We start from the raw sequence: 27,482 nt of genomic DNA, 5'->3' as shown, positions 1-27,482 counted from the left end.
GGGGGAATGGTTAATGAGTACAAAAAAAATTTAGAATGAATAAGATCTAATGTCTGATAGCACAATATATTATTGACTATAGTCAATAATTTAATTGTACATTTAAAAATAACTAAAAGAGTATAATATTTTAACACAAAAAATAAATATCTGAGATGATAGATACCTCATTTACCCTGGTGTGATTATTATACATTGTATGCTTGTATTAAAATATCCCATATATCCCATAAATAAATATATACATCTATGTACCCGTAAAAATTAAAGACAAAACAAAACCAAAAACTACAGCCTTGCACAAAGGTTATTGCAACCTTAAACAAAAAATACTTCTGCCAGGACATCTGTCCACCAACTGCCTGTCTAACCTTGTGGTGCCACCTTTGTTACTGATCCTTGTAAGCAAAGATAATTGATTCAAAACAATTGTGTAATCCTTCTTATTTTTCTTTTTAAAACTTTTTTCTTCCCTTACCTGTCTGAAAACACACATAGTTTGTGATGGCACGCATATTCCCATTGCAATGCTCATTCTTGAATAAATATCACTTTCTTTTAGAGAGCTTTTCTTTATCTGTTATTTAGGTTGATGTGACTCACATAACTGTTCCCAAACAGCTAAGTTACTTTTCTCCGACTTCTGGAATACCCAGTAGCAGGTTGGGGCCTGTAGAATGTTGGTACACAGAAGGGTTATGTATGTAATTATAATTTTATATTTCAAGTCTATAGTTTTTACAATGAAAATTATAGAACGTGAAAGTTAATTTGGAACATCGTGTCTGGTGGTGATGTGATATGCAGAAAGTACAGTCTGAGCTTTGTGCATATCAGGTTCTTATAGCGGAAAGGGAAGGCATAAGGCTTTTGTGAATATTAAAAGAAAACAAAAGTAAAGTAAATGCATTGTGAAATACTGTCAGCTGAAAGGAATGTTGCTGTATTGAGTGTCAGTTCCAGGAAGTTACTCAAAACTTAAAGGTGTAGCAATCCTGTTTATACAGTTTCTCCTCCTATAGGCACTTTACTTCATCTTGAAACCCATAGGGAGTAATTGGAAAGGACGTGGGTTTCAGGCAAGTTTTTAATTCTTTTCACAAATCCCCTTTTTATTTATCTTTAAAATAAAGATTGTTGTAAGATTGGATTTAGATAATACATGCATGTTACTTAACACAGAGGAGGCATTAAGCGCAGTAATTCCTGTTGTACAGAGCCCCACATGTAGGCAGTTCAGAGGTGCTTCCCAGGGCCCTGGCACTAGTGCCTGTCCCTCCTGCTGAAGTTGCCTTTCCTCCTGGTGTCCAATGATTGAATTCTAAATTCAGCACATATACCAGAGGAATACGAGTCAAAGAAGTTGTTCCAGCTACAGTTGCTGGGAATCCATGAATCAAAGACTTGCTCAGCTAGTTCTGTATGTGGAAGGAAATGGGTGTGACTCTGAAGAAGCCTTTTTAATTCTGATTCAGGAGATACATAATTAGATGCCACTTGATTTTGTTCCACAGATTTTTGCTGAAAAGGACTTGAGAGCTAAGGTTCTGTGATCCAGAACTAGTTCCCGACTTACTCTTCTGGAAATGAAGAGGGCCCTCCTGTGCTTATTTTTCCAGGATACTGCATTGGAAATTGAGTCAGGGACCCATTGGTGAGAAGAGAGCAGTGAGCAGAATCACATTGATCTGGTCCTGGAGTTTGTCTGACAATTTCTACTTGACCGCAGGAGGTCTGAAGATTGGAAGGGGCCCTACTCAATTGTGCTATTTTTCTCTATTTTTTTTTTTTCTTTTCTTGAGACGGAGTCACCCAGGCTGGAGTGCAGCGGCACGGTCTCAGCTCACTGCAACCTCTGCCTCCTGGGTTCAAGCAGTTCTCTGCCTCAGCCTCCCAAGTAGCTGGGATTATAGGTGCCCGCCACCACTCCTGGCTAATTTTTGTATTTTCAGTAGAGACGGGGTTTCACCATCTTGACCAGGCTGATTTTGAACTCCTGACCTTGTGATCCACCGGCCTCAGCCTCCCAAAGTGCTGGGATTACAGACGTGAGCCACTACGCCCGGCCAATCGTGCTATTTCTCTACAGGACTAAAGAATATATAATCTGGTAAGTCCTAATGGGATCAGGGGATGAAAAAGAAAAGATACTATCATCAGCAACAAAAATGTTCAGGATGGGTTTGTGAAATGAGTTGAATATTTTTTTTTCCTACATAATTTGACTGAAAAGGAAGTTAAGTTCTTCTTAATAATGGAGAATTCCTGATAGCATGGAAAGCTAAGGAATATATCTTTGATACATTATTGTACAGGTCCAGTCTTAGAGAAGCTTCTTATGTTCTCATTATTCTCTGTTGTCCAGTGACCTCTTACGTGGCCCATATCAGACAAAATTGAAATGGTCACATCAGGACTTTTACATGAACTGTTGAAAATTCTGTCTCTCTTCATTGAACATATTTAGAATGTTCAAAAACTGAATTCCATGTAGTTAGGAAGTCCTATTCCTATTTGTTATAATTGTAACAATACAATTATACTCTTAATTGTAACAATACAATTATACTGTTTTAGTTATTTTTAACTGTACAATTATTGACTATAGTCACCCTATTGTGCTATCAAATACTAGATCTTATTCAGAAATACTAGATCTTATTCAGTCTAACTATTTTTTTTGTACTCATTAACCATCCTCACCTCCCTCCTACACCCTAAGACCCTTCCCAGCCTCTGGTAACCATCATTTTACTCTCTATCTCCGTAACTTCAATTGTCTTAATTTTTAGCTTTCATAAATAAGTGAGAACATGTAAAGTTTGTCTTTCTGTGCCTGGCTTATTTCACTTAATAACCTCTAGTCCCATCTATGTTGTTGCGAATGACAGGATCTCACTTTTTTTTTTTTTTTTGACACGGAGTTTTGCTCTTGTTGCCCAGGCTGGAGTGCAACAGTGTGATCTCAGCTCACTGCAACCTCTGCCTCCCCAGTTCAAGTGATTCTCCTGCCTCAGCCTCCCAAGTAGCTGGGATTACAGTCATGCGCTACCATGCCTGGCTAATTTTGTATTTTTAGTAGAGTGGGGTTTCTGCATGTTGGTCAGGCTGGTCTTGAACTCCTGACCTCAGGTGATCCACCCGCCTCAGCCTCCCAAAGTGCTGGGATTACAGGCATGAGCCACTGCACCCAGCCAATCTCATTCTTTTTTATGGCTGAGTAGTGCTCTGTTATGTATATGTACCACATTTTGTTTATCTGTTCATTTGTTGATGGACACTTGCATTGCTTCCCAATCTTGGCTATTGTGAACAGTGCTGCAACAAACATGGGAGTGAAGATATCTCTTCAATATACTGGTTTTCTTTCTTTTTGGTGTATACCCAGCAGAGAGGTTGCTGGGTTGTATGGCAGGTCTATTTTTAGCTTTTTGAGGAAGGTCCAAACTGTTCTCCATAGCGGCTGTACTAATTTACATTCCCACAAACAGGATACAAGGTTCCTTTTTCTCCACCTTCTCTCCAGCATTTTTTATTACTTGTCTTTTGGATATAAGCCATTTTAACAGGGGTGAGATGATATCTCATTGTAGTTTCAATTTACATTTTTCTGATAACTAATAATGTTGAGGACCTTTTAATATGCCTTTTTTTCATTTGTATGTATTCCTTTGAGAAATGTTTATTCAACTCTTTTGCCCATATTTTAATCCGATTATTAGATTTTTTCCTATAGAGTTGTGTGGGCTCCTTATATTTCCTGGTTATTAATCCCTTATCAGATGGGCAGTTTGCAAATATTTTCTCCCATTCTGTGGGTTGTCTTTTTCTGTTGTTGATTTTTTCCTTTGCTGGAGGGAAGCTTTGTAACTTGATGAGATCCAATTTGTCTATTTTTGCTTTGGTTGTCTGTGCTTGCGTGTATTACTTAAGAAATTTTTGCCTAGGCCAATGTCCTGGAGAGTTTCCCCAATGTTTTCCTGTAGTAGTTTCACAGTTTAAGGCTCTAAATTGAAGGCTTTAATCTATTTTGATTTTATTTTTGTACATGATGAGAGAGAGTGGTCTAGTTTCAGTCTTCTGCGTATGGATATCCAGGTTTCCCAGCACCATTTATTGAAGAGACTGTCCTTTCTCTAATGTATGTTCTTGGCACCTTGGTAAAAAATGAGCTCACTGTAGGTGTATAGATTTGTTTCTGGGTTCTTGATTTTTTTCCTTTGGTCTATGTGTCTGTTTTCATGCCAGTACCATGCTGTTTTGGTTACTGTAGCTCTGTAGTATAATTTGATGTCAGATAATATGATTCCTTGAGTTTTGTTCTTTTTGCTCAGGATAGATTTGGCTATTCTGGGTCTTTTGTGTTTCCATATAAATTTTAGGATTGTTTTTTCTCTTTCTGTGAAGAATGTCATTGGTATTTTGATATAATTTGCATAGAATCTGAATATTGCTTTGGATAGTATGGACCTTTTAACAATATTGATTCTTCCAATCTATGAACGTGGAATATCTTTCCATTTTTTGTGTCCTCTTCAGTTTCTTTCATCAATATTTTATAGTTTTCATTGAAGAGATTTTTCACTTCTTCAGTTAAATTAATTCCTAGGAATTTAATTTTATTTGTAGCTCTTGTAAATGGGATTACTTTCTTGATTTCTTTTTCAGATTCTTCGCTGTTGGCATATAGAAGTGCTACTGATTTTTGGATGTTGTTTTGTATCCTGCAACTTTAATGAATTTGTAACTTCTAATAGTTTTTTGTTGTTGGAATCTTTAGGTTGTTCCAAATAAAAGGCCACATCATCCACAAACAAGGACAATTTGACTTCTTCCTTTCCAATTTGGATGCCCTTTATGTTTTTCTCTTTTCCCCCCATTTAGTGAGTCTGTCATATATGACTTTTTATTATGTTGAGTTATGTTCCTTCTATACCCAGTTTTTTGAGGGGTTTTATCATCAAGGGATATTGAGTTTTATCAAATGCTTTTTCAGCGTTAATGGAAATGATCACATGGTTTTTGTCCTTCATTCTGTTGATATAATGTATCACATTGATTGATTTGTGTATGTTGTACCATCCTTGCATCCCTGGGATAAATCCCACTTGGTCATGATAAATGATGTTTTCAATGTATTGTTGAATTTGGTTTCCTAGTATTTTGTCAAGGATGTTTCCATCAATATTCATCAGAGATATTGGCTTGTAGTTTTTTTTTTTGAAGTTTCTTTGTCCTGTTTTTTGTTAGGGTAATATTGGCCTCATAGAATGAGTTTGAAAGTATTCCCTCTTTGTCTATTTTTAAAAATAGTTTGAATAGGATTGGTATTAGTTCTTATTTAAATGTTTGGTACAATTCAGCATTGAATTCACTGGGTCCCAGGCTTTATTTACTGGGAGACTTTATTACGGCCTTGATCTCATTACTTGTTTTTGATCTGTTCGGGTTTTGGATTTCTTCAAGATTCAATCTTGGTAGGTTGTATGTTTCTGGGAATTTATCCATTTCCTCTAGATTTTCCAATTTATTGGTGTGTAGTTGCTCATAGTAGCCGCCAAAAATCCTTTGAATTCCTGCAGTATCAGTTGTAATGTTTTCTTTTTCATCTGTGATTTTATTTATTTGGGCCTTCTCTCTTTTTTCTTAGTCTGGCTAAAGATTTGTCTATTTTGTTTATCTTTTCAACAAAGCAACTTTCATTTCATTCATCTTTTGTATGGTTTTCTTTATTTTAACTTCATTTATTTCTGCTCTGATCATTATTGTTTTTTATTTTCTACTAATTTTGGGTTTGGGCTGCTCTTGGTTTTCTAGTTCTTTAAAATGCATCATTAGGTTATTTATTTGAAGTTTTTCTTCTGTTTTGATGTAGACACTTATAGCTATAAATTTCCCTCTTTGTACTGCTTTTGCTGTATCCCATGGGTTTTGGTATGTTTGCATTATCATTTGTTTAAAGAAATGTTTCAATTTCCTCATCAATTTCTTCATTGACCCATTGGTCATTCAGGAGCATATTGTTTAATTTCCATGTGTTTGTATAATTTCTAAAATTGCTCTTGTTATTGATTTATAGTTTTATTCCATTGTGTTCAGAGAAGATACGTTATATTATTTCAACTTTTTGAGTGTTTTAAGACTGGTTCTGTGACCTAAAATATGATCTATGCTGCAGGATGATCCATGTGATGAGGAGAAAAACGTGTATTCTGCATCCACTGGATAAAATGTTCTGTAAATACCTATTAGGTTCATTTGTTCTATAGTACAGATTGAGTCCAAAGTTTCCTTGTTGATTTTCTGTCTGGGAGATCTGTCCAATGCCGAAAGCGAGATGTTGAAGTCTCTAGCTATTTTTTTTTTTTTTTTTTGAGATGGAGTCTAGCTCTGCCGCCCAGGTTGGAGTGCAGTGGCGCGATCTCCGCTTGGCCCACTGCAAGCTCCGCCTCCTGGATTCACGCCATTCTCCTGCCTCAGCCTCACGAGTAGCTGGGACTACAGGCGCCCGCCACCATGCCCAGCTAATTTTTTTTTGTATTTTTAGTAGAGACAGGGTTTCACCGTGTTAGCCAGGATGGTCTTGATCTCCTGACCTTGTGATCTGCCCCGCTCGGCCTCCCAAAGTGCTGGGATTACAGGCGTGAGCCATCGCGTCCGGCCTGAAGTCTCTAGCTATTATTGCATTGGGGTCTATCTCTTTAGCTCTAATCTGAATCTAAATCTATTTTGTCTGATAGAAGTATAGCTATTCCTGCTCTTTTTTGGTTTCCATTGACAAGAATATATTTTCCATTCCTATGTTTTTATTCCATGTGTATCTTTCTAGGAGAAGTGTATTTCTTGTAGTAACAGATCATTGGATCTTGTTTTTTTAATTAATTCAACCACTCTATATCTTTAGATTGGACAGTTTAGTTCATTTACATTTAATGTTATTACTAATAAGTGAGACTTTTGGTATTTTATTTTTTGTTTTCTGGTTGTTTTGTGATCTTCTGTTTGTTCTTCATTTTCTTCTTCCTTTTAGTGAAGGTAATCTTCACTGATGGTATATTTTAATTTCTTGCTTTTCATTTTTTGCTTATTCATTGTATGTTTTTAGATTTGAAATTACTATGAGGATTGCAAATGCTATCTTATAACTCATTATTTTAAATGGATGAAAACAGTGATTGCATAAACAAACAAACACAAACAGAAAACTAATAAAAACTCTATACTTTAACTTTGTCTGCCTGCTTTTTAACTGTTTGTTGTTTGTCTTTATGTCCTATGGTACTATGTCTTGAAAGTTGTAGTTGTTTTTGATTGGTTTATTGTTTGGCCTTTCTACTTAAAGTAAGAGTAGTTTACACACCACAATTACAGTGTTATAATATTCTGTGTTTTTCTGTGTGCTTCCTACTACCATTGAGTTTTGTACCTTCAGATGATTTCTTCTTGCTCATTAACATCATTTTCTTTCAGACAGAACAACTCCCTTTAGTATTTCTTGTAAGACAGGTTTGGTGTTGATGAAATCTCTCAGTTTTTGTTTGTCTGGGAAGGTCTTTATTTCTCCTTCATCCTTGAAGCATATTTTTTTTGCCAGATATATTATTCTAGGGTAAAAGTTTTTTTCCCTTCAGCACATTAAATATGTCATGCCACTGTCTCTTGGCCTATAAGGTTTCCAGTGAAAAGTCTGCTACTAGACGTATTGGAATTTTATTGTTTGTTATTTTTTCTTTTCTTTTGCCACTTTAGAATTCTTACTTTATACTTGATATTTGGGAGTTTTATTATCAAATGCCTGAGGTAGTCTTCTTTGGGTTAAATCTGCTAGGTGTTCTGTTACCTTCTTGTACCTTGTACTTGAACATTGGTATCTTACTCTAGGTTTGGGAAGTTCTCCCTTTGCATAAACTTTCTACACCTATCTGTTTCTCAATCTTCTCTTTAAGGCCAGTAACTCTTAGATTTGCCCTTTTGAGGCTATTTTCTATTGCCGTTTTGAGGCTATTTTCTACATCTTGTAGCATGCTTCATTCTTTTTTCTTTTGTCTCCTTTGACTGTATGTTTTCAAATAGCCTGTTTTCAAGATCACTAATTCTTCCTTCTGTTTGATCAATTCTGTTATTAAGAGATGCTGATGCATTCTTCTGTAGGTCAATGTATTTTTCAACTCCAGAATTTCTGCTTCTTTTTAATTATTTCAATTTCCTTAAAAAATTTATCTGATAGAATTCTGAATTCCTTTTATGTGTTATCTTGAATTCCTTTGAGTGTCCTCAAAACAGCTATTTTGAATTCTTTGTTTGAATCATTACATATTTCTGTCTCTCTGGGATTGGTCCCTGGTGCCTTACTTAGTCCATTTGGTAAGGTGATGTTTTCCTGAATCGTCTTTTTTTAAATTCAAAATTACATTTTATTGCAGAATTTAAAAATAATTTTCCTTCTAGGCTTCCTGGACTGGTGACTTACATTTTCTTTCTTTCTTTTTTTAAATTTTATATATATATATATATATATATATATATAAAAATATATAAAATTATTTTTTTATATATATTTTCTTTTTTTATACTTTTATTTTAAGTTCAGGGGTACATGTGTAGGTTTGTTATATAGGTAAACTTGTGTCATGGGAGTTTGTTGTACAAATTATTTTATCACCCAGGTATTAAGCCTAGTACCCATTCGTTATTTTTCCTGATCATCTCCCTCCTCCCACCCTCCATACTCTACCTTCCAGTAGGCCACAGTGTGTGTTGGTCCCCTCCATGAGTCTATGTGTTCTCATCATTTAGCTCCCACTTATAAGTGAAAACATGTGGTATTTGGTTTTCTTTTTTTAATTTATAAAGAGAAGAGGTTTATTTGGCTCATGATTCTGCAGGCTGTACAGGCATGGCACCTGCATCATCTTCTGGTGAGGCTTCAGGAAGCTTTTACTCGCTGCAGGAGGTGAAGAGGGAGGGGGTGTGCCTAGTTTTTCTGCTCCTGGAGAGAGTTGTCTGCATTTGCACCCTGCATTCCCTCTTCTCTCATTCTCATTTAAACTCAATATGATCAGTCTTTTGTACCCATCACACCACCAAAACCACACCGTTCAGGCTCACCAGTATCCTCTCTTGCCAAATCCAGTGGTCAGATCTCAGTCCCTGTCTTGACTGATCAGCAGCTTTTGATACAGTTGACCATTCCATCCTCCTTGAAATAGTTTCTTCTCTTGGCTTCTGGAACATCACTGTCTTTGCTTTTTCTCTTCTCTCACTAGGTTCTCCTTCTCAGTTCCTTTTGTTGGCTCATTTTCTTTTCTTTTCCTTTTTTTTTCTTTTTTTTTTGAGAGATGGAGTCTCACTCTATCACCCAGGCTGGGGTGCAGTGGTGCGATCTCAGCTCACTGCAGCCTCCACCTCCCGGGTTCAAGTGCTTCTCTGTTGGCTTATCTTCACTTGGTCACTGTGGAGTGCCCCCGGGGGTGGCCCTTGGGCTTGGCCTCTTCTCTGTCCCCTCATGCCCTGGCCATCTCATATCATCCATTTACTGACAACCCTCAATTTATATTTCCAACCCACACCTTTCCCCTGAGTTCCATGCTCAGATATTCAACCATCTACTTGACAAGTTTCCTTAGACATCTAATATACATCTCAAATATGACAAGCCCAAAATCGAACTGCTGCTTTTCTCCCTAAAAGAGCCATCCTCATTTCAGTGGACAACAATTTCATCTTTCCATCTTTTAGGGCTTAAACTCTGGAGTCATTCTAAATTCTCTTTCTCTCATGCTGCACCCACTCTGTTAGCAAACCATGTCAGCTGTGCTTTCACAATAAATTAAGAAACAACTACTTATTCAATTCATCAAATTCATGTTGGTCCGGGACAGAAGACCTGTTCTTTCTCTTAGAATCATTTCATAACTGAGCCTCCTGCTTATAGTCTTGCTCCTGTGGTATGTTCTCAAAGCAGTAACCAGAGTGATCATTTTAAAAGCTGTAGTAATGTGTCATTCTTCTGCTCAAAAACCAGGAAAGGCTTCCTGTTTTACTCAGAGCTTAGAAAGGCCTACAGGATTCTGTGTGACCCAACCTTCAGACCCTGCAGACTTCATCTCCTGCTCTTTTCCACCCCTTCATTCTGCTTCACCTCACTGAGCCTACTCCTCAGATATAAAGCACACTTTGGTCTCAGAGCCTTTCCACTGCTTCCTCCAGGCAGGACACCTTCCTTCATGTATCCCATTGTTTTCATCTCTTCTTCAGGTTTCTATTTAGATGTCACCTTGTCAAACAGGCCGTTTGACAGCCTTATATAAGATTATAATCTCCTGCCTGTCTCCTCCCACCGTCATACTTGGCTCTCTCCCTTTTATCCTTCCTTGTTGCTCTTCAATAGCGTAGGTGGCCATCTGAGTTATTACCGTGTCTGTTCTCACTAGGAACTTGCTTCCATGAGGGCAAGGATGTTATCTCTTTTGCTCACAGCTATTTCTTTTTTTTTTCTTTTATTATTATTATTATACTTTAGGTTTTATGGTACATGTGCGCAATGTGCAGGTAAGTTACATATGTATACATGTGCCATGCTGGTGCGCTGCACCCACCAACTCGTCATCTAGCATTAGGTATATCTCCCAATGCTATCGCTCCCCCCTCCCCCCACCCCACAACAGTCCCCGAAGTGTGATGTTCCCCTTCCTGTGTCCATGTGTTCTCATTGTTCAATTCCCACCTATGAGTGAGAATATGCGGTGTTTGGTTTTTTGTTCTTGCGATAGTTTACTGAGAATGATGATTTCCAATTTCATCCATGTCCCTACAAAGGACATGAACTCATCATTTTTTATGGCTGCATAGTATTCCAGAGTGTATATGTGCCACATTTTCTTAATCCAGTCTATCATTGTTGGACATTTGGGTTGGTTCCATGTCTTTTCTATTGTGAATAATGCGGCAATAAACATACGTGTGCATGTGTCTTTATAGCAGCATGATTTATAGTCCTTTGGGTATATACCCAGTAATGGGATGGCTGGGTCGAATGGAATTTCTAGTTCTAGATCCCTGAGGAATCGCCACACTGACTTCCACAAGGGTTGAACTAGTTTACAGTCCCACCAACAGTGTAAAAGTGTTCCTATTTCTCCACATCCTCTCCAGCACCTGTTGTTTCCTGACTTTTTAATGATTGCCATTCTAACTGGTGTGAGATGGTATCTCATTGTGGTTTTGATTTGCATTTCTCTGATGGCCAGTGATGGTGAGCATTTTTTCATGTGTTTTTTGGCTGCATAAATGTCTTCTTTTGAGAAGTGTCTGTTCATGTCCTTCGCCCACTTTTTGATGGGGTTGTTTGTTTTTTTCTTGTAAATTTGTTGGAGTTCATTGTAGATTCTGGATATTAGCCCTTTGTCAGATGAGTAGGTTGCGAAAATTTTCTCCCATTTTGTAGGTTGCCTGTTCACTCTGATGGTAGTTTCTTTTGCTGTGCAGAAGCTCTTGAGTTTAATTAGATCCCATTTGTCAATTTTGGCTTTTGTTGCCATTGCTTTTGGTGTTTTAGACATGAAGTCCTTGCCCATGCCTATGTCCTGAATGGTAATGCCTAGGTTTTCTTCTAGGGTTTTTATGGTTTTAGGTCTAACATTTAAGTCTTTAATCCATCTTGAATTGATTTTTGTATAAGGTGTAAGGAAGGGATCCAGTTTCAGCTTTCTCCATATGGCTAGCCAGTTTTCCCAGCACCATTTATTAAATAGGGAATCCTTTCCCCATTTCTTGTTTTTGTCAGGTTTGTCAAAGATCAGATACTTGTAGATATGTGGCATTATTTCTGAGGGCTCTGTTCTGTTCCATTGGTCTATATCTCTGTTTTGGTACCAGTACCATGCTGTTTTGGTTACTGTAGCCTTGTAGTATAGTTTGAAGTCAGGTAGTGTGATGCCTCCAGCTTTGTTCTTTTGGCTTAGGATTGACTTGGCGATGCGGGCTCTTTTTTGGTTCCATATGAACTTTAAAGTAGTTTTTTCCAATTCTGTGAAGAAAGTCATTGGTAGCTTGATGGGGATGGCATTGAATCTGTAAATTACCTTGGGAAGGATGGCCATTTTCATGATATTGATTCTTCCTACCCATGAGCATGGAATGTTCTTCCATTTGTTTGTATCCTCTTTTATTTCCTTGAGCAGTGGTTTGTAGTTCTCCTTGAAGAGGTCTTTCACATTCCTTGTAAGTTGGATTCCTAGGTATTTTATTCTCTTTGAAGCAATTGTGAATGGGAGTTCACTCATGATTTGGCTCTCTGTTTGTCTGTTATTGATGTATAAGAATGCTTGTGATTTTTGCCCATTGATTTTGTATCCTGAGACTTTGCTGAAGTTGCTTATCAGCTTAAGGAGATTTTGGGCTGAGACAATGGGGTTTTCTAGATATACTATCATGTCATCTGCAAACAGGGACAATTTGACTTCCTCTTTTCCTAATTGAATACCCTTGATTTCCTTCTCCTGCCTAATTGCCCTGGCCAGAACTTCCAACACTATGTTGAATAGAAGTGGTGAGAGAGGGCATCCCTGTCTTGTGCCAGTTTTCAAAGGGAATGCTTCCAGTTTTTGCCCATTCAGTATGATATTGGCTGTGGGTTTATCATAAATAGCTCTTATTATTTTGAGATACGTCCCATCAATTCCTAATTTATTGAGAGTTTTTAGCATGAAGGGTTGTTGAATTTTGTCAAAGGCCTTTTCTGCATCTATTGAGATAATCATGTGGTTTTTGTCTTTGGTTCTGTTTATATGCTGGATTACATTTATTGATTTGCGTATATTGAACCAGCCTTGCATCCCAGGGATGAAGCCCACTTGATCATGGTGGATAAGCTTTTTGATGTGCTGCTGGATTCGGTTTGCCAGTATTTTATTGAGGATTTTTGCATCAATGTTCATCAAGGATATTGGTCTAAAATTCTCTTTTTTTGTTGTGTCTCTGCCAGGCTTTGGTATCAGGATGATGCTGGCCTCATAAAATGAGTTAGGGAGGATTCCCTCTTTTTCTGTTGATTGGAATAGTTTCAGAAGGAATGGTACCAGCTCCTCCTTGTACCTCTGGTAGAATTCGGCTGTGAACCCATCTGGTCCTGGACTTTTTTTGGTTGGTAAGCTATTGATTATTGCCACAATTTCAGCTCCTGTTATTGGTCTATTCAGAGATTCAACTTCCTCCTGGTTTAGTCTTGGGAGGGTGAATGTGTTGAGGAATTTATCCATTTCTTCTAGATTTTCTAGTTTATTTGCATAGAGGTGTTTGTAATATTCTCTGATGGTAGTTTGTATTTCTGTGGGATCGGTGGTGATATCCCCTTTATCATTTTTTATTGCATCTATTTGATTCTTCTCTCTTTTTTTCTTTATTAATCTTGCTAGCAGTCTATCAATTTTGTTGTTCCTTTCAAAAAACCAGCTCCTGGATTCATTTATTTTTTGAAGGGTTTTTTGTGTCTCTATTTCCTTCAGTTCTGCTCTGATTTTAGTTATTTCTTGCCTTCTGCTAGCTTTTGAATGTGTTTGCTCTTGCTTTTCTAGTTCTTTTAATTGTGATGTTAGGGTGTCAATTTTGGATCTTTCCTGCTTTCTCTTGTGGGCATTTAGTGCTATAAATTTCCCTCTACACACTGCTTTGAATGCATCCCAGAGATTCTGGTATGTTGTGTCTTGGTTCTCGTTGGTTTCAAAGAACATCTTTATTTCTGCCTTCATTTCGTTATGTACCCAGTAGTCATTCAGGAGCAGGTTGTTCAGTTTCCACATAGTTGAGCGGTTTTGAGTGAGATTCTTAATCCTGAGTTCTAGCTTGATTGCACTGTGATCTGAGAGACAGTTTGTTACAATTTCTGTTCTTTTACATTTATTGAGGAGAGCTTTACTTCCAAGTATATGGTCAATTTTGGAATAGGTGTGGTGTGGTGCTGAAAAAAATGTATATTCTGTTGATTTGGGGTGGAGAGTTCTGTAGATGTCTATTAGGTCCGCTTGGTGCAGAGCTGAGTTCAATTCCTGGGTATCCTTGTTGACTTTCTGTCTCGTTGATCTGACTAATGTTGACAGTGGGGTGTTAAAGTCTCCCATTATTAATGTGTGGGAGTCTAAGTCTCTTTGTAGGTCACTCAGGACTTGCTTTATGAATCTGGGTGCTCCTGTATTGGGTGCATATATATTTAGGATGGTTAGCGCTTCTTGTTGAATTAATCCCTTTACCATTATGTAATGGCCTTCTTCGTCTCTTTTGACCTTTGTTGGTTTAAAGTCTGTTTTATCAGAGACTAGGATTGCAACCCCTGCCTTTTTTTGTTTTCCATTTGCTTGGTAGATCTTCCTCCATCCTTTTATTTTGAGCCTATGTGTGTCTCTGCACGTGAGATGGGTTTCTTGAATACAGCACACTGATGGGTCTTGAGTCTTTATCCAATTTGCCAGTCTGTGTCTTTTAATTGGAGCATTTAGTCCATTGACATTTAAAGTTAATATTGTTATGTGTGAATTTGATCCTGTCATTATGGTGTTAGCTGGTTATTTTGCTCGTTAGTTGATGCAGTCTCTTGCTAGTCTCGATGGTCTTTACATTTCGGTATGATTTTGCAGTGGCTGGTACTGGTTGTGCCTTTCCATGTTTAGCGCTTCCTTCAGGAGCTCTTTTAGGACAGGCCTGGTGGTGACAAAATCTCTCAGCATTTGCTTGTCTGTAAAGTATTTTATTTCTCCTTCACTTATGAAGCTTAGTTTGGCAGGATATGAAATTCTGGGTTGAAAATTCTTTTCTTTAAGAATGTTGAATATTGGCCCCCACTCTCTTCTGGCTTGTAGGGTTTCTGCTGAGAGATCCGCTGTTAGTCTGATGGGCTTCCCTTTGATGGTAACCTGACCTTTCTCTCTGGCTGCCCTTAACATTTTTTCCTTCATTTCAACTTTGGTGAATCTGACAATTATGTGTCTTGGAGTTGCTCTTCTCGAGGAGTATCTTTGTGGCGTTCTCTGTATTTCCTGAATCTGAATGTTGGCCTGCCTTGCTAGATTGGGGAAGTTCTCCTGGATAATATCCTGCAGAGTGTTTTCCAACTTGTTTCCATTCTCCCTGTCACTTTCAGGTACACCAATCAGACGTAGATTTGGTCTTTTCACATAGTCCCACATTTCTTGGAGGCTTTGCTCGTTTCTTTTTATTCTTTTTTCTCTAAACTTCCCTTCTCGCTTCATTTCATTCATTTCATCTTCCAGGGCTGATACCCTTTCTTCCATTTGATCGCATCAGCTCCTGAGGCTTCTGCATTCTTCACGTAGTTCTCGAGCCTTGGTTTTCAGCTCCATCAGCTCCTTTAAGCACTTCTCTGTATTGGTTATTCTAGTTATACATTCTTCTAAATTTTTTTCAAAGTTTTCAACTTCTTTGCCTTTGGTTTGAATATCCTCCTGTAGCTCGGAGTAATTTGATCGTCTGAAGCCTTCTTCTCTCAGCTCGTCAAAGTCATTCTCCGTCCAGCTTTGTTCCATTGCTGGTGAGGAACTGCGTTCCTTTGGAGGAGGAGAGGTACTCTGGTTTTTAGAGTTTCCAGTTTTTCTGCTCTGTTTTTTCCCCATCTTTGTGGTTTTATCTACTTTTGGTCTTTGATGATGGTGATGTACAGATGGGTTTTTGGTGTGGATGTCCTTTCTGTTAGTTTTCCTTCTAACAGACAGAACCCTCAGCTGCAGGTCTGTTGGAGTACCTGGCCGGCCGTGTGAGGTGTCAGTCTGCCCCTGCTGGGGGGTGCCTCCCAGTTGGGCTGCTCGGGGGTCAGGGGTCAGGGACCCACTTGAGGAGGCAGTCAGCTCGTTCTCAGATCTCCAGCTGCGTGCTGGGAGAACCACTGCTCTCCTCACAGCTGTCAGACAGGGACATTTAAGTCTGCAGAGGTTACTGCTTTTTGTTTGTCTGTGCCCTGCCCCCAGAGGTGGAGCCTACAGAGGCAGGCAGGCCTCCTTGAGCTGTGGTGGGCTCCACCCAGTTCAAGCTTCCAGGCTGCTTTGTTTACCTAAGCGAGCCTGGGCAATGGCGGGCGCCCCTCCCCCAGCCTTGCTGCCGACTTGCTGTTTGATCTCAGACTGCTGTGCTAGCAATCAGCGAGACTCCGTGGGCGTAGGACCCTCTGAGCCAGGTGCGGGCTATACTCTCCTGGGGCACCGTTTCCTAAGCCCGTCGGAAAAGCACAGTATTCGGGTGGGAGTGGCCCGATTTTCCAGGTGCCGTCTGTCACCCCTGGAAGGGGAACTCCCTGACCCCTTGCATTTCCCGAGTGAGGCAATGCCTCGCCCCTGCTTCGGCTGGCGCACAGTGCGCTCACCCACTGACCTGCGTCCACTGTCTGGCACCCCCTAGTGAGATGAAAACGGTACCTCAGATGGAAATGCAGAAATCACCCGTCTTCTGCGTGGCTCGCGCTGGGAGCTGTAGACCGGAGCTGTTCCTATTCGGCCATCTTGGCTCCTCCCCCCGGTATTTGGTTTTCTGTTTCTGTGTTAGTTTACTAAGTATAATGGCTGCCAGCTCCATTGGGAGCTGTTCTTGATCTTGTTCTTTTTTTGGCTGCATAGTATTCCATGAGGTATATATACCACGTTTTCTTTACCTAGTCCACAGTTGATGGGCATTTAGGTTTATTCCATGTCTTTGCTATTGTGAATAGTGCTGCAATGAACATATGCATGCATGTGTCTTTGTTATAAAATAATATCTATTCCTTTGGGTATATACCCAGTAATGAGCTTGCTGGGTCAGATGGTATTTCTGTCTTTAGGACTTTGAGGAATCACCGAACTGTTTTTCACAGTGGTTGAACTAATTTACATTCCCATCAACAGTGTATAAGCATTCCTTTTTCTCCACAACCTTGCCAGCATCTGTTATTTTTTGACTTTTTAATAATTCAGACTTGTGTGAGATGATATCTCATTGTGGTTTTGATTTGTATTTGTCTAATGATCAGTGATGTTGAGCTTTTTTTTTATACGATTGTTGGCCACATGTATGTCTTTTTTTGAAAGGTGCCTCTTCATGTCATTTGCCCACTTTTTAATGTTTTTTTTTCTTGTAAATTGGCTCAAGTTCCTTATAAATGCTGGATATTAGACCTTTGTCAGATTCATAGTTTGCAAAAATTTTCTCCCATTCTGTAGGTTACCTGTTCACTCTGTTCATAACTTCTTTTGCTGTGCAGAAGCTCTTAAGTTTAATTAGATCTCATTTATCAATTTTTGCTTTTATTGCGATTGCTTTTGGCATCATCGTGAAATCTTTGCCAGTTCCTATGTCCAGAATGGTATTGCCTAGATTGTCTTCTAGTGTTTTATTTTTATAGTTTCGGGTTTTACATTTCAGTCTTTTCTTCATCTTGAGTTGATTTTTGTATATGGTGTAAGGAAATGGTCCATTTTCACTCTTCTGCCTATGGCTAGCCAGGTATCCCAGCACCATTTATTGAATGAAGAAGACATATATGCAGCCAACAATGCAATCTTGGGCCTTCACCAAGTTGCCCTCACTTTCTTCTGACCTCATCTTCTTTCCTTTCTACCTCACATATTCCAGGCATGCATTGCTTCCAAATCTTTGCACTTGCTGATTTCTGTACCTGGAATTCTTTTCTCCACATAATGTTCATTGTTTATACCCTGCCTCCTCTACATTATTGTTCAAATATCACTTCTCAGTGTGGCTTTCTCTGTAAAACTGCAAACACCAACATATTCTCTACCACTACTCATATCATCTTAACATAAGCCCCGCTTTCCCTCTGGCCCTTTAGTTGATGACAGTATTGAGCCCTTCCTTCTTCCTGTTATTTAGAGTATCCCTGGGTTAGAGGTGAGGAGATACCCAGGCTTTCCTACTCCAACAATAAGGGGCAATGAGTTTCACAGCAGTCCCTCAGTCAGAAGCCCAAATTGTCTTAAGAATTCCAAAGTTGGAAGCCAGGTGTGGTGGTGTGTGCCTATAATCCCAGATGCTAGGTAGGCTGAGGCGGGAGAATCACTTGAGCCCAAGAGTTCAAGATCAGTCTGGGCAACATGGCAAGACCCTGTCTCAAAAACAACAAAAAAATGAACTCAAAGTTGAGAAAGTTATAATCTAGGCACTATTTTAAGTTAAGACCTGCTAATCTCATATGTAGATCTTTTCCTTGAGGGGAAATATCAATAATTGGTGAGAGTTTAACCATTTTCTTCCCCTCCCAACTGATGCTCTCCTTTCATCTCCTCCTAGCAACATGCCCTCCATGTTGGAACGCATTAGCAAAAATTTGGTCAAAGAGATTGGAAGCAAAGACCTGACACCTGTCAAATACCTATTGACTGCCACCAAATTACGTCAGCTTGTTATATTACGAAAGAAGAAGGATTCTCGTTCATCATTTTGGGAACAATCTGACTATGTTCCAGTTGAATTCTCCCTCAATGACATCCTGGAGCCAAGTTCTTCAGTCCCAGGTACTGTCAGCCGAGGCCAAGGAGGTGAGGGGTGAAAAACATGGGTGGTCAGAAAAAGATGGCCCACCATCCAAAGATAACTGAGCACCCAGAAAGGAGCTCTCAGGACTAGCCTTGCCTATAGGCAAGGGGCAAGAAACGAAGACAAACTGAGAATCCTACTAAATATCTGGATGTAGGCATTCATTAGGTCATTTAATATTTGTATCAGGTTCATGAGGTGAGGATATTATCCCCATTTTACATAAGAGTAAATAGAAGGTTATAAAATTATCTGTTCAAAGTTATGTACCTGGGGGGCTGGGCACTGTGGCCCATGCCTGTAATCCCAGCGCTTTGGGAGACTGAGGTGGGCAGATCACTTGAGGCCAGGAGTTCGAGACCTGTCTGGCCAACATGCCGAAACCCTGTCGCTATTAAAAATACAAAAAAAAAAAAAAAATTATCCAGGCATGGGTGGTGCACTCTTGTAGTCCCAACTACTCGGGAGGCTGAGGCTCAATAATTGCTTGAGCCCAGAAGGCGGAGGTTGCAGTGAGCTGAGATTGCACCAATGCACTCCAGCCTGGATGACAGACAGAGTGAGACTCTGTCTCAAAACAACAACAACAACAACAACAACAAAAACAACAACAAAAACCAAACAAAAAAACAGTTACGTCCCTGGGAACTGGTAGAACTGGGATACAAACCCAGGTCTGTCTGGCTCCACATCCCAAACATTTTCTGCCCCTGTGTGCTGCCCTCTGCAGCTGGGTGCTGCGCCTGCTGCAGAGGAGACAGTGTGCCTGGAAGGGTGATCCCAGGGGTCTTCTGGACACTGTACATTTGACACCACTATTTTTCAGGATGAAGATTTTATCTCTGTCACACAATGCCCATTTAAACATTTGAATATTTTCCATCTGTAGTAATTTACATTCAAACATTAATTGATTAGTTTTCAACAGAGTTTAAATGAGTGGGAGGATTGGGGCAAAATAGGTCTTTGTTATTTCATTTTGCACACCAGCTGTTCTTGGCTAAACCTTTGAATTCTTGAATGAATTCTTGGCTAAACCTATGGTCATCTTTTCTTTCCCCAGAAACTGTTGTGACAGGACCGTTCCACTTCAGTGACATTATGATCCAGAAGCATAAGGCTGACGTGGGTGTGAATGTTGGTGTAGAAGTGAGTGTGTCAGGGGAGGCCTCTGTGGACCATGGATGCTCCCTCGAGTTTCAAATTGTTACCATCCCATCTCCAAACCTGGAAGACTTTCAAAAAAGGTGAGGCCATGGGAGAGGAAGGGGATGGATCATCAACATCCCAGGGGGTGTTTTCCTTGAACACAAAAATACATCTAGCAAGTGTTGCTGCAGGGATGAAAATCAAGATGATGACATCCCAGATTTTGCTACTCTTCTTGAGTATTCCTACCTCCCTTTACTCAAGCAATAGCTATTAGTTACCTAACAAATACTTATTACAGCAGTAACTACCCACTACTGTGTTGTTATATGTTGGGGATAGAATGAAAACAAGACAGATGTAAACACCTGTCATAAAGCAGCTTACATTTAGTGGAGACAAGGGATGGGCAGGGAGTAAGAAAATAAGCAATAAAAACTAAATTAACAAAGTATTAATTTAAGTGAGACAAAGACTCTAAAACTGTTTATTTAAATAACATGTACATTACTGTCTTGGGATTTATTTTTATTTTTTTCAGCTCTATTGAAATATAGTTGACAAATAGAATTGTGTGAATTTAAGGTATACAATGTGATGATTTGATGTATGTATATATTGTGAAAAGACCACAATAAAGTCAGTTAACATATCTATTACTTCACCTAGTTATCATTTTTTTGTGGTGAGAACGTTTAATATCTACTCTCTTAGCAAATTTCAGATACACGGTATAGTATTGTTAATTATAGTCTGTGTTCCCTTTGACCAACGTGCCCCATTTGCCTGACTTCCTAACCCCTGCTAACCACCATTATATTTTGTTTCTATAAGTTCGACTTTTTTAGGTTCCACATATATGTGAGATTATACAGTATTTGTATTTCTCTGTTTGACTTTTATTTAGCATAATGCCATCAAGGTTTATTCACGTTGTTGCAAATAGCAGGGTTTCTTTCTTTTTTATGGCTGAATAATATTCCACTGTATACACATACCACAATTTCCTTTTCCATTCATCTGTTAACAGGCACTTAAGTTGTTTTGGTGTCTTGGTTTCTGTGAATAATGCTGCAATGAACATGGAAGTGCAGATATGTCTTTGAGCTACTGATTTAGTTTTCATTGGCTGTATACCTAGAAATGGGATTGCTGGATCATATTGTAGTTCTAGTTTTAGTTTTTTGAAGAACCAACATACTGTTTTCCATGTGGCTATATCAATTACATTCCCACTAATAGCATACAAGGATTTCCTTTAATTCACATCTTTGCCAACACTTATCTCATTGTTAAAAGCCATCCAAACAGATGTGAAGTTATGTCTCATTGTGGTTTTGATTTGTATGTCCCTGATAAGTAATTTTGAGCACCATTTAATGTGCCTGTTAGCTTATTTGTACGTCTTTTTTGGAGAAAATATCTATTTAGGTCCTTTGCCCATTTTCCCATTTTTTAAATCAAGATTTTTGTTTTTGTTTTTGCAATTTAGCTGTATGAGTTCCTTATATATTTTATGTATTAACCCTTTATCAGGCATATGGTTTGCAAATATTTTTGACCATTCTGTAGGTTGCATTTTCACTCTGTTGATTGTTTCCTTTGCTGTGCAGAAACTTTTTAGTTTGCTAGAGTACCACTAATTTTTTCTTTTTTTTTGCTGCTGTTGCTTTTGATGTCATATCAAACAAATCGTTGCCATAACCAATCTTGAGGACCTTTCCCCCTGTATTTTCTTCTAAAAATGTTTTAAGGTTCCAGGTCTTATATTCAGGTTTCTAATCTACTTTGAGTTGATCCTTGTGTATAAAGTAAGGACCTAGTTTCACTCTTTTGCATGAGAATATCCAGTTTTCTCAACACCATTTTTTGGAAGATACTATCCTTTATCCCACTGTCTATTCTTGTCATGCTTGTCAGATATTAGTTGATCATACACGTATGAGTTTATTTCTTGGCCCTCTACTCGATTCCACTAGTTTATATGTCTGTTTTTATGCAAGTGCCATAAGTTTTAACTTCTATAGCTTTGTAATATACTTTGAAATCAGGAAGTATGGGGTGTCTAGCTTTGTTCTTTCTTGAGATTGCTTTAGCTATTCTGGGTCTTTCCATAAGAGTTTTAAGATTGTTTTTTCTATTTCTGTGAAGATTGTCATTGGTATTTTGATAAGAATTGCATTGAATCTGTAAATTGCTTTGAGTAGTATGACATTTTAATAATATTAATTCTTCTTATCCATGAGCACAAATATTTTGCTGTTTATTTTTTTCTTCTTTAGTTTCTTTCATCCGTTTTGTAGTTTTTCAGTATATAGATCTTTTGCCTCCTTGGTGAAATGTATTCACAAGTATTTTATTATTTTTGATGCTGTTATAAACGGATTTTTTTTTTTTTGAGACAGAGTCTCACTCTGTCACCCAGGCTGGAGTGCAATGGCATGATCTTGGCTCACTGCAACCTCTGCCTCCCAGGTTCAAGCAATTCTCCTGCCTCAGCCTCCCAAGTAGCTGGGATTACAGGTGCGCACCACAATACCTGGCTAATGTTTTGTATTTTCAGTACAGACGGGGTTTTGCCATGTTGGCCAGGCTGGTCTCGAACTCCTGACCTCAGGTGATCCACCCGCCTCAGCCTCCCAAAGAGCTGGAATTACAGGTGAGAGCCACCATGCCTAGCCTATAAATTGATTTTTAAAGATAGTTCATTGTTAATTTATAGAAATACACTGACTTTTAATGTTGATTTTGTATCCAGCAACTTGACTGCATTTATTTATTAATTCTAACATTTTTTAAATGAAGTTTTTAGGATTTTCGATGTATAAGATAGTGTCATCTGTAAACAGAGGCAATTTACTTCTTTCTTTCCTATTTAGGCTCCTTTTATTTATTTATTTTTCCCTAATTTCACTGGCAAGCATTTCCAGTGCCATACTGAATAGAAGTGGTGAGGGTGGACATTCTTGCTTTGTTCCTTATTTTAAAGGAAAAGCTTTCAGCTTTTCAACATTGAGCATAATGTTAGCTGTGGACTTTATTATGACCATGTATAGCCTTCATTATGTTAAGGTACATTTCTTCTATATCTAATTTGCTGAGAGTTTTTATCATGAAAGGATGATTAATTTCATGAAATGCTTTTTCTGCATCTACTGAGATGATCATATGGTTTTTGTCCTTGATTATGTTAATATGCTGTATTATATTTACTGATTTGCAAATGTTGAACTATCCTTTCATTCCAGGTATAAATTCCACTTGATTGTGGTGTATGATCCTTTTAATGTGCTGTTAAATTTGGTTCGCTAAAATTTTGTTAAGGACTTGTGCATCTATGTTTATCAGATATATTGGCCTATAATTTTCTTTTCTTGTAATGTCCTTATCTGGCTTTGGTATTAGAGTAATGCTGGCCTTGCACAATGAATTTGAATTATTCTTTCCTCTTCAATTTTTTGGTTTGAGCAGGATTGATATTAACCTTCTTTAAATGTTTAGTAGAATTCACCAGTGAAAGCATTTGGTCATGGGCATGATTTTTGGAGCTTTTTTGATTACTGATTCAATCACCTTGTTTGTTAATGATATGTTTATATTTTCTATTTCTTCATGACTCAATCTTGATAGATCATATGTTTCTAGGAATTTATCCATTTCTCTTATCTACCCCAGTTTGTTGGTATATAATTATTGATAATAGGCTCTCATGATCTTTTTTATTTCTGTGGCATCATTTGTAATGTCTCCTTTTAACTATAATTTTATTTATTGGAGTTCTTTTTTCTTGGTTTGTCTAGCTAAGGGTTTGTGAATTTTTAATTTTTTTCAAAAAACCCCTCAGTTTTATTACCTTTTCTTTTCTATTGTTTTTCTATTTTCCATTTAATTTATTCTGCTCTAATCTTTTTTTTTTTTTTGAGATGGAGTCTCGCTCTGTCGCCCAGGCTGGAGTGCAGTGGCGCGATCTCTGCTCACTGCATGCTCCGCCTCCTGGGATCACGCCATTCTCCTGCCTAAGCCTCCTGAGCAGCTGGGACTACAGGCGCCTGCCACCATGCCTGAATTTTTTGTATTTTTAGTAGAGACGGGGGTTTCATCGTGTTAGCCAGGATGGTCTTGATCTCCTGACCTAGTGATCTGCCCGCCTTGGCCTCCTAAAGTGCTGGGATTACAGGTGTGAGCCACTGCGCCTGGCCCGTTCTTCTTTTCTAGTTCTTTAAGGTATAAAGTTAGGTTGTTGATTTGAATTCTTTCTATTTTCTTAATGTAGGTGTTTATAAACTTTCCTCTTAGAACTGCTTTTGTTGTATCCCATAAGTTTTGGTATGTTGTGTTTTCATTTTTGTTTGTCTCAGATATTTTTTGAATTCCCTTTTGATTTCTTCTTTGACCCACTGGTTGTTCAGTTTAATTTCCACATATTTGTGAATTTTCTGAAATTCTTTGTTATTATTTCTAGTTTTGTGTCATTGTTATTGGAAAAGATACTTGAAATAATTTCTGTCTTCTTAAATTAGAACTGCTTTTGTTGTATCCCATAAGTTTTGATATGTTGTGTTTTCATTTTTGTTTGTCTCAGATATTTTTTGAATTCCCTTTTGATTTCTTCTTTGACCCACTGGTTGTTCAATTTAATTTCCACATATTTGTGAATTTTCTCAAATTCCTTGTTATTGTTTCTAGTTTGTGCCATTGTTATTGGAAAAGATACTTGAAATAATTTTTGTCTTCTTAAATTTGTTAAGACTTGTTTTGTGGCCTAACATATGATCTATCTTGGAATGGAGTTCCCAGGGGAACTCCATTCATGTTGTGATGGCACTTGGGGGAGGGGTGATGCTGCCAAAGTAAAACTCTTACTCTTACCCTTCTAATGAAGAGTGAAACACCAAGCTTGGTGTTTTCAGGATAAGGGGCAAGGTCAGTGAGTTGGAAGCTTAGACAACCAAGATAAAGGAGATATAACATGAAGCTTGGAAGATAAGTAGATGTCACATAACATAGCATCTAAGGACATGGTAAGAAGAGAGCAATGACAAAACCTAATATTGTGTGCACAGTAACCTTCTCTACTGAAAAGCCAATTAAGAATCCCTCAATATTCCACATGACTGTTATCTAGGACACTGACTCCATGGGTGCCTTGAGTAGAATCAAGGTTGAGCCTCAGAAAGAACTGAAATAGAAATGAAATCTACCTTCAGTACTTCCAACCATTCATATATCCCTGGAAACTACGTTATCAAGTCAGCCCTACCAATCCACCCACCAAGGACAGTAAATCCGTAATGGTCGTGAAATCATCCAGAGTCTTCCCTGCTTCATTCCACTTTATCTGTCTGCTCCCCAGCCCACCCTGACTGTGCTAATGGACACGTTCGGTGTGAATACCCAGCTTTGACAACAGGACCTCCTAAAGACTGTTCTCAATCATCTGGACCTGTCTGCTTCTATCCCTTTTTTTTCTGAGAGACCCTAGTGCTAAAATTCTATAAATGACCCCTTAACAGGACCAGTATAATTTAGTAAAATGCAGATGCCTTTAACAATATGGTACATATACTCTCACACCCGAACCACCATCAATGGGATCTCCTCTATCCTGTATATCAGATAAAACATTCTGCTGCCCTACCACCCACTGGGGACTCACCTGTCAGGGTCCAAAGGCATTGCACCCCTCCCAAGTCTTGAGGAGAAGGGCACCCAGAGTAACCTGAAAAGGCATCACTTTCCCACTCTGACTCTCGTCCTCCTTCCTTAAATCCCCAGGAAACTGTTGGATCCAGAGCCATCATTTCTGAAGGAGTGCCGGAGGAGAGGGGACAACCTGTACGTGGTGACAGAGGCTGTTGAACTGATCAACAATACTGTGCTGTACGATAGCAGTAGTGTGAATATTTTAGGGAAAATTTCTCTTTGGATTACCTATGGCAAGGTATAAAGTTGTCCTGCAGTGGGATTGAAATTCAAAAAATACAGCCAGTCCTGGCAGCCAAGCTTCATTTCCTAGGGGGCTCTGGACTCTATTTCCAGGGATTACAAGGGATGGAGTCATTATTTCCCACTTCTTACATGTCAATGTATCCTGATTTCTGATCTGAGAGTATATTCTAATGTCCTCCGTTACACTGTTTTACTATACGGGGTCATACAGTATTGATAAAATCAGAAATATATTTAATTATTTAGTATTGTGTTTTGCTTTGGGTAAATGATAAGCTCTGCAGAATTCAAATGAGTGGCCACTGTATTATATACAGTCTAGTTTTATGGCTGGAAGAAATGAGAGACCACTAACACCAAACCCCGGTTGTTAAAGTACTTTAAACTCTAAGGTAACCTGATAAGAAATATTTCAAGGAGTGAGATCAGAGTATCTTCAAGCACATGTGACTTACATAATTCATTCACAATAACCAAGTATAATATTTTTTAATATAAATAAATTCATTTATCAACTATTCAGATTAAGTATGGGTCAAGGGCTTATAAAGTTTATATGTGTTATAATGTGCTTTTGCACTATGTCTGTGTAATTTGTCCTTACTTAAGAGCTTTAGAAACTAAAGAAGAAACCTGATATGTGTACTAAGTTTCCCAATGCCAATGAGTTACTGCTAAAGAGTGGACAAATGGTAACAGACCCTGGAAAGCAGGAATAGTGGACCCCCACCTGCAGCAGGGAAGAAAGTCTAGAAACAAGAACCCCCAAAAGGTTCAGGAATCGGAGGCACTAGCTACCTCTGAAGATAGGGTGTAGGTGGGACTGAAAGTAAGAATATCAATTGGAAATCTTTTAAATTTTTAAAAAAATGTTTGTGGGTATATAGTAGATGTATACATTCATGGGGTATATGAGATATTTTGATACAGGCGTACAATGTGTGATAATCACTTCAGGGAGTTTTTATAAGGAACACTCAGAGCCCAAATCCCTTCCCACCTCTGCATAGCCAGGCACCTACCCTCACCCACTCTGGCAGAAGACCTTCTGGAAAACTTATTTCCTGTGGGTTCTAGATTTAGGGAGACTAGTTACAGTGAAGGGTGGGAGTGAGAAGCCATAATGGAAAAGGAAAATAAGTGCAAGTCCTCATTGAGAGTGGGGACATTGAGCCCCTTTCCCCATTCAGCTCCAGGCATCACATCTCTACCCTTTTTACCCCTACAACACACAGCCTAGGGGGGAGATTGAAGAATTATTTCCTAAGAAAATTAACCAGTACCAAAGAAATAACTAAAAAAACCCCAACAACTGGAGACTCCAAAGAGATAGTTTAATCCCTGCCTGGTTGCCCCAAAGTGAAACATCTACTCAACATGCCCTGCCTATGCACATTTAACAGCTTTCATGCTTCACTCGTTAGCAAAACAGAAAAAAAATCACAGACACTTGAGGAAAGCCTAAAACCCAAAACAAAAACACTTTGAAATTAGGAAATTAGAGGAAACAAAAACAACATAGGAAGGTAAGAAATACTTGATCCTCTTTAAGAGATATATTTTATTTTCATGAAAGAATAATGCTTTGCAAAAAGGGTATTTATAGCTCTTAGAAATTAAAAATAGAGTAGTAGAAATTTATTATTCTTTTTCTTAAATAGAAGAGTCAAAAAGCAAAATCGAAGAAATTTCCAGGAAAAAGTAAGCAAAAAGACAGGAGAATATTCATTAAAAAAATTTGGAGGCTAGGCACAGTGGCTCATGCCTGTAATCCTAGCACTTTGGGAGGCTCATGCAGGTGGATTGCTTGAGCTCAGGAGTTCAAAACCAGCCTGGGCAACATAGTGAGACGT

At 38.5% G+C, this 27,482-nt stretch overlaps 1 protein-coding gene across 5 annotated transcripts in view; it reads left to right on the top strand.

The window, feature by feature from the left end:
* The window catches only part of GSDMC (gasdermin C), an 81,176-nt gene that overhangs the window by 38,066 nt on the left and 15,628 nt on the right, over positions 1 to 27,482 (top strand). For 3 of the 5 annotated variants that reach the window (XM_054498569.1, XM_054498568.1, XM_054498571.1), the window contains exons 1-4: positions 1,578 to 2,110; positions 18,286 to 18,509; positions 19,595 to 19,778; positions 25,456 to 25,621. In XM_054498569.1, coding sequence (XP_054354544.1) covers positions 18,290 to 18,509; positions 19,595 to 19,778; positions 25,456 to 25,621 — 570 coding nt within the window. In that variant the 5' untranslated portion in view covers positions 1,578 to 2,110; positions 18,286 to 18,289. Of the gene's footprint in view, positions 1 to 1,488; positions 2,111 to 18,285; positions 18,510 to 19,594; positions 19,779 to 25,455; positions 25,622 to 27,482 lie in introns of those variants that run through there. The other 2 variants (XM_063668478.1, XM_054498570.1) reach the window with 2 other exon arrangements.

This window comes from Pongo pygmaeus, chromosome 7 (genome assembly GCF_028885625.2).
Source record: "Pongo pygmaeus isolate AG05252 chromosome 7, NHGRI_mPonPyg2-v2.0_pri, whole genome shotgun sequence".
NCBI classification, from domain to species: domain Eukaryota; kingdom Metazoa; phylum Chordata; class Mammalia; order Primates; family Hominidae; genus Pongo; species Pongo pygmaeus.
The sequence above is the reverse complement of the archived record's forward strand: the minus strand, read 5'-3'. Positions and strand labels throughout refer to the sequence as shown.